The sequence below is a fragment of the Tachysurus fulvidraco genome, chromosome 4 (assembly GCF_022655615.1).
Source record: "Tachysurus fulvidraco isolate hzauxx_2018 chromosome 4, HZAU_PFXX_2.0, whole genome shotgun sequence".
Classification (NCBI taxonomy): Eukaryota; Metazoa; Chordata; class Actinopteri; order Siluriformes; family Bagridae; genus Tachysurus; species Tachysurus fulvidraco.
The window spans coordinates 24,935,956-24,948,773 of record NC_062521.1 but is presented as its reverse complement, the minus strand read 5'-3'; the positions used below and the strand labels follow the sequence as shown (position 1 = coordinate 24,948,773).

The 12,818-nt window shown below is 41.0% G+C and overlaps 1 protein-coding gene across 3 annotated transcripts in view; it reads left to right on the top strand.

Annotated features, from left to right (window-relative positions):
• Positions 1–12,192, top strand: part of tbc1d9 (TBC1 domain family, member 9 (with GRAM domain)) — a 42,581-nt gene extending 30,389 nt beyond the window's left edge. For all 3 annotated transcript variants that reach the window (XM_047812268.1, XM_047812269.1, XM_027145830.2), the window contains exons 12-22: position 1; positions 849–1,134; positions 2,795–2,924; positions 3,028–3,126; positions 3,932–4,000; positions 5,687–5,927; positions 6,037–6,102; positions 6,687–6,773; positions 7,790–7,858; positions 9,354–9,457; positions 10,100–12,192. The exon at position 1 is cut by the window's left edge and continues 117 nt beyond it. In XM_047812268.1, coding sequence (XP_047668224.1) covers position 1; positions 849–1,134; positions 2,795–2,924; positions 3,028–3,126; positions 3,932–4,000; positions 5,687–5,927; positions 6,037–6,102; positions 6,687–6,773; positions 7,790–7,858; positions 9,354–9,457; positions 10,100–10,792 — 1,845 coding nt within the window. In that variant the 3' untranslated portion in view covers positions 10,793–12,192. The remainder of the gene's footprint in view (positions 2–848; positions 1,135–2,794; positions 2,925–3,027; positions 3,127–3,931; positions 4,001–5,686; positions 5,928–6,036; positions 6,103–6,686; positions 6,774–7,789; positions 7,859–9,353; positions 9,458–10,099) is intronic.
• The last annotated feature ends 626 nt before the right edge of the window (positions 12,193–12,818 follow it).

Genomic DNA, 12,818 nt, shown 5'->3' with positions numbered 1-12,818 from the left:
GGTGAGTCATGATTATCACACACACACACACACACACACACACACACACACACACACACACAATAAGTGTATTCTCTTCTTTTCTGTCTACCGATCGGACGGAAGGTCTTCGGTTATACATGTATTCTCTCCTGGATTCTCGAGATTATTTGAGACTTGTGTACTGCTTTACATTTACATTAATATTGTTAATTAGCAGGATTTCTTACTAAGAGGATAATACTAATCTTTAATAGTATTAATAGGATTAGTTTTGTGTATTGTGTAAATTGATATCGATGTCAAACTAAAAAGGAATACGGTAAATCGTAGAATGTTCCAGAAACTGTGACACCGATTGAATTTTTAAAGACTTACATTTAATCGTTAAATCGATGACACAGAAGGGCGATGAAGGAGGATGTGAGCGCAGAATTTGTTTTGTTTACAGAGACAAGAATCAAGTGAACGAAGAAACAGAAATTGTGGCTAAATTAAGCAACTAGAATTAGAAAAACACTGTAAAACTAAATCTAAGCCAGGAATAGACAGAAACTGGAGTTAGGTTAGGTATGAAATACACACGGGTAACAAAGAGAAGCACACACGAAGAAAGAAAACACATGGTGAGACAAAGGGGACGGAATTGGCTGGTTGATTACCTGAGGGACTAATTACCTAACACAAAACAAGTGAACAACCCGAACAGGGGAAATGAAACACAGAACCAACGAAGAGTTTAAAAAAAAAAAGTGTTGTGCTCTGGTGGTCTGGTGAAAAAGTGTCTAAGGTATCCATGACAACTGTAACATTTAGAAAATTCTTATGTCTCTTTGTCTCTGTGTGTTATTAATCTGTCTCACACACAGGTGCATTGGTGGATCAGGGTGTGTTTGAGGAGTTGGCCCGTGTGCACGTTCCTCAGCTGTACGACTGCATGCAGGAGCTGGGTGTGATCTCCACCATCTCTCTGTCCTGGTTCCTCACGCTCTTCCTGTCTGTTATGCCCTTCGAGAGCGCCGTGGTCGTGGTCGACTGCTTCTTCTACGAGGGCATAAAGCTCATCTTTCAGCTGGCGCTGTCTGTGCTCGACGCCAACATCTACCAGCTGCTCAACTGCAAGGATGACGGAGAAGCCATGACGGTCCTCGGCAGGTCAGAGAGAGATGCTAAAGTGTTCGGGTAGCAAAACAGAATCTGGTGGTTTTGCTCATTATTCATAAATTCAGTTTTTGTGGTTGTTTAATTATGGGAGTAATGAGACACAATGGTCTAGGTCTGAAAATTGTGCTGTTTTAAAGAAAAACTAGAAAATCGAATTACGTTTTAAACCAACAAGCCTTATTATGTCATAAAATATAAAAGCCAATCATGTTCCAGTATGCAAATAGGGGTCATGCGGCATGATGTGGACAGGGACACCGTTACACCTTACATAGAGACTTCTAATTAATAAAAGGCTAATCGTTGATGTAATGAAGTTTTCTGCAAGATGATATTTAGTTTGCATTCATGGAAGGAGTCTCTTGTGTCAGCACTTTGTCCTGGTCAGAGATGTTTAACTTTTCCATCATGGCACGACGTTAAGGCAGAGGATATTGAAATTGTAACTAACTTACTGTTTATAGCTCCGACTGATTATAGCCATTATAACATAACCGATAACAGAAACTTACTTCTCTTGCAAACCTTTTTTTTAATGTGTAAAAAATATATTTATAAATAGAAAAAAGGATGTGTGTTTTTAGCATGTTTGCACCGCAACATCCAGGGTTAAGGATTAATGGCCACCCTGTATGTGGAGTTTGCATGTACTCCTTGTGATTTGGGGGTTTCCTCCACATACACCGGTTTCCTCTGACAGTCCAAAGACTTGTGTTAGATCTGATAAAATGTCTGTAGTGTGTGAAAGTGTGTGATTGGGCCTTAAAGGCAGGGTCTCCGTAGTTTGAAAGCCAATGTCGACATATAAAATCACCAAAACAAACACGCCCCTAACCCAATGTGATAGCTCCGCCCACACATACATACGTAACCCAGGCAACTAATGGAAAGAAATGATTCTTTATCATAGCTGAAGGGAAGAACAATACGATTGCAGATAAACAAACAAGCAAAAATGACACACAAGCATAATCATGTAAAGGACAAAGGCATATATTAGTTCTGTGTAACAAAGCAAAACCAACGTTACTCATCTATCGAGAAGGAAAAAAGCGCCTCGGCATCTTAAGTAAAGTTTACTTTCCTGAGTCAATAACTCCTGAGCTACACGCTGTTACTACACCAACCGCGGTTGTAGCTGCCTCTCTACGTTACTACAATAGAAAAGAGGTGTTATTTGTGTAGTAACAGCGTTTACCTCAGGAGTTATTGACTCGGGAAACTCCAATCTGTGAATATGTGGCCAACTTCCTGCTCCTTCAGTTCTCTCCAGCGCTGGAAAGCTGATCCTATATTAACACGTCCTACTTCTTGCCTTATCGTAAGCCTTTCTTCTCTTTCTGTCTTTGTTTTTATCCTCCATGTCAATGTTAAAACTGCTTTCTGCTAATTTCACACATGCGCACTGAACACTCTCTCCGCCACATATTGACAAGCCCCGCCCCTTTCTGCTCATTGGCTACACCTTTGTTTTGACTTTTGTTTTGTTTGTCATCCCGACTCAGTTTTCTGAAGCATCGGAGACCCTGCTTTAAAGAGTCTTGATGTATACCTACATCTTACCCTGAGAGATGGTGGGACCTTCTTGCATACAACACCGTACCATGTTAACTGTGTGTGTGTGTGTGTGTGTGTGTGTGTATGTGTGTAGGTATCTAGACAGTGTTACCAATAAGGACAGCACTCTTCCCCCAATCCCACACCTGCACTCTCTCCTCACCGATGATGGAGAACCTCATCCTGAGGTGGACATCTTTAAACTGGTGTGCAGCTCCTACGAGGTATGAAATTGTCTGTTTGTCTTTCTGTTACGTTTATATCATTTTGTTTGCTCGGCCCAGCCATTATTCAGTCGATTAACTCCCTTTATCTCACACTGTACAGAAATTCGGTTCTATTCGGGCGGACGTGATCGAACAGATGCGCTTCAAGCAGAGGCTCAGGGTCATTCAGACTATAGAGGACACGACAAAGCGCAATGTGGTAAGTGCGCGACATAATGTCCATACGCTGATGTAACAAACTGAATAAGGACTTTTTAGGAATGTTTTGTGTGTGTATTATAAGCTCAAAAATGATTGTTTCTTTTTATTTCAAGAGATGTAATGACAGGTTTGTGGGCATCTCTGGAAATCTCAAACTTTCCAAGTTCCAATACTAACAAATATTTCATGTATATTTCTTGTTTCTGGCCAAAGACAAACTATTTAGATGAAAGAAGTCACAAAGTGGGAACACGGTGGCTTAGTGGTTAGCACATTTGCCTCACACCTCCAGGGTTGGGGGTTCGTTTCCCGCCTCCGCCTTGTGTGTGTGGAGTTTGCATGTTCTCCTCGTGCCTTGGGGGTTTCCTCCGGGTACTCCGGTTTCCTCCCCGGTCCAAAGACATGCATGGTAGGTTGATTGGCATCTCTGGAAAAATTGTCCAGTGTGTGATTGTGTGAGTGAATGAGAGAGTGTGTGTGTGCCCTGTGATGGGTTGGCACTCCGTCCAGGGTGTATCCTGCCTTGATGCCCGATGACGCCTGAGATAGGCACAGGCTCCCTGTGACCCGAGAAGTTCGGATAAGCGGTAGTGAATGAATGAATGAGGTCACAAAGTCTCAGAATCCAATGTGAATTCTTTCAGGAAGTGGTTTGGAACTTTTCTACACAATAAGTTTAGGAAAATTCATTGCCACTGGTCCCTGTACATTTTACATTATGCATATATGTCCTTTATACGTTAGTTCACTTACACATCCTTTCTTACTTTCCTCTTTCCTCTTTTTTCCTTCCCCTGCTGCAGGTTCGTACTATAGTAACAGAGACGGCGTTCAGCATGGATGAGCTGGAAGAACTTTACTCGTTATTTAAGGTAGGTTGCAGCCCACTGACTTCTAACCAATGATTTCAAACAGAAAAATGCCACGGATTTGCTACTGTTTTTTTCTCAAGTGCTTAGTTCAGATCAGGAAGTCAGATATTTCAATGTCAGTCTCTCTATCCATTGCAAAATTATTCTAGTGCACTGGAACTTTTGTGCCCTAAAAACCCACAATGCACTGCAAAAAAAAACAGGAAGAATCCATTACTGGAAATGGTGACATATTTTCCTGAAGTGTCTCAGCAGACTTCAGATATACAAATGTAAGCAGCTTGTTCTCATTATTGTAGCTCTAGCTTACTTAGGGATATGGTAGCTTAGTGGTAAAGGTGTTAGACTACTGATCAGGAGGTCCTGAGATCGAATCCCAGATCCACCAAGGTGTCACTGCTGGGCCCCTGAGCAAGGCCTTAACCCTCAATTGCTCAGCTGTATAAATTGAAATAAAAATGGATGAGTGTCTGCTAAATGCCAGAAATGATTAGATTAGCTAGTTCAACTGTATCTAACGTTTCTGTATGTCTAACGGTTTTTAAGTGCTTAATGATTTAAAAAAAAAAAAATCATGTAGGACCAAAAAAAAAATGTTTTGGTTTTTACAGTGAAAATTAGAATGTTGCTGGAAATCGAGTCATCGGTGTCCAGCAGCCAGGGTTCTTACTAGAACGAGCTAGGGAGCTGTTTGAGACACACCATCAGTCATTACTCTGAACATGTGTGTAGGAAGCACTGCACCATAGCAACAAGTCCGAGACAAAGCAGCAGCTTGCTTCACTGCAGTAAATCACGGCGCCTGAATGAGGCCTCAAACAAATCCTAAAAGCAAACTGACAAAAGAATTAATGAATACGGATTTGGGATTTGTGGGGAAATATAATTCATGTCCTGCAAACCTGGCACTAGATGTAGATGTCAGTGTCAAATACATTTGCTAGCAATAGTGGTTTATATTATTTCTTCATCCAAAGCACAATAATACACATTTGAATATTTAAAAGCCCACGTTCTACTTATTGTACCACTAGAAAAACATTTTTTTCCTTCAACCTTTTGGTGATGTAATGCTTCTACACACACACACACACATATATATATATATATGAGACAGTTCTCTTAATTCAGCTACAGACAAAGAAAGCTGTCCAGGTTCAACAATTCCACTATGATGGACCCTGTTTAGGTTTTTTTAAGGATTTTATGTGGCTTCTTGCTAATGTAGGAAATATAAATTGCACAAAAAGAAAATGTGCTGTAACAAGGAAACTTCCGATGGGATTTTGCTGAAGAAGGTGACAGATTTCAGTTTTTCAGATTTTCAGTTTAATTTTGCAAACATCCATGCAGTATGTAGTATAACAGTTTAACAGTATAATGCAGTATAATGTTATAGACTCATTTCATTATAGTTTATGGAGTTTATGGATTCAAATGTGGTGTCATTTTATTGGAATTTGACAATCGTGCAATTTGCAGCAATTAATGAAGTTGCTGGACATATCTCTGTACTGCAGTGTGATACTGCTAACACACTACTGCTGGATATATCTCTGTACTGCAGTGAGATATTGCTGGACACAATACTGCTGGACATATCTCTGTTTGCTTGGTCTGTATATCATATCTCTGTATTTCAGGGATAACATTGTAAAACTTTTGCTTCTTTGCTGAACTCTCCAGGCCGAACACTTGACCAGCTGTTACTGGGGTGGCACAAGTAACCCAATGGACCGCCATGACCCGAGCCTGCCCTACTTGGAGCAGTACCGCATGGACCTGGAGCAGTTTAAAGGGCTGTTCTCGGTGCTCTTTCCCTGGGCCAGTGGCACTCACACCGACGGCCTTGCCGTCCGCTTCTTCCGCATGCTCGACCATAACGCAGATGCGCTCATCAACTTCAGAGAGTTCATTAATGGCCTCGGTGAGCATATTTGCCTGAAATGTTATTGTTAATGTTAAAGCTCCAATGTTGAGCGTTTAGGTGTGTGAAGATGTTCAGCATGTTTATGTGCAGCTGTTCTGTGTTGTAGGTGTCTTGTGCCATGGTGACCTGACTGAGAAACTAAAGCTCCTTTACAAGATGCACATACTGCCAGGTAAAGCAGGGCGTGTGTGTGTTTGCGCGTGCGTGTGTTTGCGCATGTGTGTGTGTGCGTGTGTGCTCGTGTGTGTGCGCATGTGTGTGAGTGTGTGTGTGTCATAGTGCTGTGTTCTGTCCTCTCTCTCTCTCTCTCTCTCTCTCTCTCTCTCTCTCTCTCTCTCTCTCTCTCCATCTGTCTGTCTGTGCCTATGAAAAGCTGAAAAAGAAGTTATTATTTATTATGTATTTATTAATACAATTGTGTAACTATGAATGACTTCTGACTGTTTCAGTGTACTGGCTCTGTAGACTCTTTCCATAAGATTTTAATAAAAATCTCCTTACTGAAAACTATCAAGAATTACACAATGGTTAAATCCTTAATCCTGAGCATCTACCATTCATGTCAGTTACATGAAAAAAGTGTTTGTTTAATTAAAGCAGGCCTGTCTTAAATGTACTATGCTAATAAAGACACCATCTCTGTGTAGTGCTAAAATATATTTTTGGCTACCTCACACAGCTCCACTGAAAGATCGGGACTTCCCATCAGACGGCAGTGCTCATTTTTATCTCTCGCTCTTTTTTTTTTTCTCTCAGATGTGCCTCACGAGCAGGATGAGCCCGATTCGGCTTTTGAGGCCACACAGTACTTCTTTGAGGACATCACCCCTGAGACTTCCAATGGTACACACACACAGACACACACACACAGACACACACACACAGACACACACACACACATGATACACAGCGCATACACGCTGACAATGCTGTCGTCTTATGTTCAGTGTCTAGATTGTTTAGTGTTGTGTTTACTGTCTGGAGTTTTATTCTACAGATATTTTTATTTTCTATTTTTCAGTGCAGCACGTCCTCAGAAATGTCCCCTTTAGATATAAAGGCAAAATAATTAATCAATAAGTAGAATATAGTAAATAAAGCCGTGATTATTGATTTACGTGAAGTAACCATAAAGTGAATTGTTACACTGTGACAGGATGAGTGGACTTTATACGTGGGCTTTGGATAAGAGCGTCTGCTAACCACCATTTGAACACCAGAGGGTGCAATCTGCACAACACATTAACTTAAAGAAAGAACGTCCAATCTTATCCACAAACAAACGTTGTGTGGGTGCTGATTTTCACTGCAATCCAACATGACACACCTCACTCCTCCTGTTGAATCGGTCGATGTCATACATAGAGCATCCGATCACACGATCAGGATCTTTCATAGACAACCTGCAACTTTGTGAAGTCTAATAGTCTGAGAGCTTGATAGCTGTGGATTGTGACGCCCAACACTCCAGTATACACTACACGGTCCCACAACTACGTTTAAAGAAAAGAGCTCTTTGGTAGTTTTAAAAAGCCGCGGACATTTTAACCGACTTTGGAGCTCTATGTTTAAGTAAACGAGGTCAGGTCAGACACTTTGTGTCCAATCAAAGTTTTAGCCATTTTTTAATGGATTTCTATATATTTAAGATACAATGAACAATCAGTACATTGTGTTTATCTGATCATAGCAGTTTTTATTAATTTGTTTAGGACTCAGAAAAAATGTTCTTTTCATCCTGAATATATATCATACTTTAAATACATATTTATAGTAGAATTAATTTTTTGAATGATTTTAATATCTTTGTTCAGACCTTGATGTCTATATATAATAACTATATGTTCTCTCACACACAGGACTGGTCTCTAGGAGCAGAAGTGAGAAAGATGATGGATTTGTCAGAGTCACGTTCAAGAATGAAAAAGGTAGGAAATGAAAAAAAACTGCATGCACGATAGCACGCACGCACAAGTGCTTCCTTCACAGTCCAGTTGTTTCTCTTGGAGTTCATTAGCGCGATCTGGTGGTCGTTCAACATACTTTACATATTTTTGGCCGCAAGTAAGAACAACAATGTTCAGGGATGTATGAATGAACAGACAATCCATCCATCCTTCTGTCCATCCTCAGGTCCTTTCTAGATTTTACTTGATCATAAGAATTTTAAAAAGACAATTTAGGCAACAACAACAACAACAATAATAATAATAATAATAATAATAATAATAATAATAATAATAATAATAATAAAGTTTCAATTTCTTTGGGACATGACAAGCTGCCATTTTTGTCTTATTAATTTCACGTGACTGTATAGCAGGAGCAAACTTGACTGTATAGCAGGAGCAAACTTGTTTTGTGGACAGAACTGTGTCAAACTTTAGAGGAATAAAACTCTGTTATAGGAAACAGTCGCCTTCAGTAGCATTGTGCTGCACATCATGCTGCATCACACCACAGTTGATTATTTTCTTTTATAACAACGTACCCTATATCTTTCAATCCTGGCTTATTCACATCTACCTGCCTTTTTTTTTCTTGTACATTTTACATTTTTTTTTAAATTGTTAACATGCACTGAAAAAAAACCCTGAGGTCTACACAGAATAAACTTTGAATCATTACTTGATTGCTTTCATTCAAAATTCTTTCAGTCTTTGAATATGATTGTGGTGATAGTATGACGTTTCCATACATGTGTAGTATATGCAGGTCTGTTGTATTGTTCCCATTCGACTACAAACTGTTGTAGAAATGACATTATTTACACTGACATTATTTCCTGTCCAGTGTCACCCAAATGAGGATGAGGTTCCCTTCTGAGTCTGGTTACTCTTCCTCATATCATCCCAGGGAGTTTTTCCTCACCACCGTCACCTCAGGCTCGATCATTAGGGAGAGACGTTAGAGATAAATAGTAATTTAATTTTAAACTTTAAACATTTCTGTACTTCTGTAAAGCTGCTTTAAGGCTATGTGAATTGTTAAAAGCGATATACAAATAAATTGAATTGAATTGTTTGAGATGTTATACAACCAATGATGAGAGTGCCATGTTAAACATGTACTTTGGATGATAATAAACTTGGCCATAAACCTCCCTTAGCAGCTAGTGCCAGGAAAAACTAGCGTATTCAGGCCTGAAAGGAAGATTTGGACTGGGAACAAAATAGTTCTGTTGCTTTAACATGATATTGTGTGTGAAACAGCGGCATGTGAAGCATGAACGATTTGCTCCTTTGGGCCGTAGCGTGTATTTGTAACGTCTTTCATGTCCGTTCGATCTGTTTAAACATGCACCATGTCAGATCTCAGTGCTAGGTTTAAACTTTAATGAGAACACTATAACATGCTGCAATGAATCCTTTTTCAAATGTAATCTCTGGTTCGTGACTTAGATGTTTTTTTTCATGGCCGCAGTGAAGAAAATGCAGACGCAGGATTATCGTACGTACCTGCGCCTGTGGAACCAGGAGACGAAATCTAAAACCGAGAACATGAAGGATCTCCCAAAACTCAACCAGGTACCCAAATAGTTCCCTTTTTATTGTCCATATTCGAGCAGTTTACTTTACAACATGATTACAATGTGCTCTGATAAAGCAGTCCTTCATAATAAACTATAATCTTTCTCCTTCCCCTCTCTCCCTTTCCCTCAATCTACCACATCTTCTTCCTCATCTTCAATTTTCCTCATCTCTCCCCCCTGTTTACTCTCTCTGTCTCCTAATTTCAACATAATTTTCCCTCCTCCTATCTCTATCTATCCTCTCATCTCTCGTTCTATCTCTCCTTTTACAACTGTTTTCATCTCTCTCTTTCCATGTCATCTCTCCTTCTTCACCTCTACCTCCTATTCTCTCTTACACCTCTTTTCTCCCTTTACTTGCCCGCCTTTTCCCTTCTCTCACTCTATCGCTCCATTTTTACTCAATTTCTTCCTCTTCATCTCTTACTTCTATTCTCTTCCCTCAATTATCCCCCTTCTCGTTCTTCTCTTCTCTCTCACCCCCACCCCACTCCCTCAACCTCCACCTCTCTACCACTTGTCCCCTCTTTCACCACAATCTTTTTTCATTTCTCTATCCACTTTCTTGTCCTCATCTTCTCACCCTGGCCCTCCTACTTTGCCCTCCTGTTTTTTCCCCCCTCGCTCTGTCTCTCAGGGTCAGTTCATCGAGCTGTGTAAGACGCTGTATAACATGTTTAGCGAAGATGCTAGCGAGCAGGAGCTGTACCACGCCACAGCCACGGTGACCAGCCTGCTGCTGGAGATGGGGGAGGTGGGAAAGCTCTTTTGCAGCCCCTCCAGCAAGCAGGATGACGCCGATGATGAGGAGGAGGACGAAGATGAGTATCGGGCCACCGCAAGACGTAGGAAGCAGCAAAGGAATCTGGGGAATTCGTTAAACCGCTCCGTCGATGACAAGCTCCCCAACACGGCACCGATGGAGGATATCAAGCTGGACGAATCACCCAAAGACACAGGTGTGTCCTCGGCCATGCTCGTCTCTGACGACGAGACCAAAGACGACACATCGGTGTCATCGTACTCGGTGCTGAGCGCCGGATCGCACGAGATGGACGAGAAGCTTCAGTGTGAGGACATTGCTGAGGACACGGTGCTGGTACGCAGCGGTGCTGGAGGAGATGCGATCCCACACAGCGCCAGTATCGATAAAGACTGGGCTATAACCTTTGAGCAGTTTCTGGCCTCAGTGCTCACTGAACAAGCTTTGGTGCGCTACTTTGAGAAACCTGTAGATATCGTGGCTCGCATCGCAAACGCTAAGAACGTGCGTAAAGGGGGACAGACGCACACGTCCGTCAGCGATTACGATATCTCTCTTTCTGGCTAAACTTCATCCGGATATAAACACTCTGTAAAAACTGACAGTCCTTCGTGTTAACCTTTAAAGTTTACGTCGATGTTACAAACATGCACAAAATGAGACGACAAACTCCAAAAAGTTTTCAAACACTGTAGTAAACGCTACCAAACTACATCTACACAAGCAAAAAAAAATGCTACAAATGGTTGATCTGTATCAATGCCACGTTTAAAAATCAGCATATGCACAGTCATCGTCTCAACTACCCTTTTCTTAATCTATTTAAATTCTGTATATTTCTCAGAGACACTGGATACTTCAGAAAGGAACACGTTTCTCTTGGCTGCGTATTTTCTCTAATGTGAATTCACCAAGAAGAGTTTGATATTCTGGCCCAGAAGGACTGTGAACGATCCTCGCTCTTTGAAACAGGACCGAACAGATTCTCATCTTTTTAATCTGCAAAAAGCCGGGAAGGACTCGTGCGCACATACATTATATGCTTGGTGTACTTTATATGGAGTAATAATGTTGCTATTTAACAGTATGTAATATAGGTAGACTGTGTATAGTCGTGTCATGTCTACACTTATACCGATCGCCTATTCAGGGAGTGACCAGTGTCCTTTGAGATGTGGAAAGGAACTCGGTTGAGTAGACTTAAAGGAATACTTCACTCCAAAAATGCTGCTTTTGGGATGCTCACTGTTTGGGTTCGGCTAAGAGGAGCATTTCTGAGTGACGCTGTTCCTTTAAGCACAGTGATATATTTTGAATGTACAGAAGGACATACGAGAAGCCATGAGACTGGAAGTGGAGAAAGAGAACCGAAATGATCGGATTCCCTGCTGTAACGACTAAGCATGACTGATTCGTCTCTGATTCGACGCTCTCCTGTTGGAAATCTCTGTATTAATACTTCCAGACATTTACAGTCTACTACTGTACGTCTGTGTCTCCTTATTCAACAAATAATGCACTAGATAGAGCGCCTATGGCTCGAACAGTGCGATATGTGTTGGAGAGGAAACAGTCTAGGATTCCTCATCTATCCACTATGCTGTCTGTCATTTTTCTGTTTCTGGCACCTGCACTTTGAGTTCCTTTCTTCGCTGTATCTCATCTAACGATGTACTGTATTTTACTATAGGTGGCATAGTGATCTCACTCACTCTTTTACATAACATCCATACATAAAACACCAGATATCCTCTCTGAAGTTTAATTCCTATTTCTTCTCCACCTTTCTCTATTTCTTTTCTCACCATCACACGCATGTGGCATGACTTTCCACTATCATGTAAGCATTTTTTTTAAAAATCATTTTAATGCTGCTGTTTTTAGTAGTTCCTCTGTGAATTGTTTTAACTGTCCTGTATAGATTTGCTCCAAATAATTAAAAAGTACAAAAGATTATTATGCTATCAGTAAGTGTGTGATCTGGTTATTATTTTTCCTTTACTGATGTGAGCTTCGCCTCCGCCTTGTGTGTGTGGAGTTTGCATGTTCTCCCCGTGCCTCGGGGGTTTCCTCTGGCTACTCTGGTTTCCTCCCCCGATCCAAAGACATGCATGGTAGGTTGATTGGCATCTCTGGAAAATTGTCCATAGTGTGTGAGTGTGTGTGAGTGAATGAGAGTGTGTGTGTGTGCCCTGAGATGGGTTGGCACTCCGTCCAGGGTGTATCCTGCCTCGATGCCCGATGACGCCTGAGATAGGCACAGGCTCCCCGTGACCCGAGAAGTTCAGATAAGCGGTAGGAAATGAATGAATGATGTGAGCTTTGCTCTGCCCGAGTTCTGAGTTAAAACTTTAAAGGCTACATGTGAGATATTTATTACATTTGGAATAACACATTGTTATAGACAAATAAATCAACAATGGAGTGGTGTGCTGAGGGGCAATATGAAATGCAGCTACACTTAATGCACTGATTATTTTAAAATAACACTGCAGAAATCGACTAGCTCATCGTCCTACATACGAGTCCCTGTAAGTCGTAACAGATGCAATAATTTATTAGAGTGCATTAATATCCATCCATCCATTTTTTT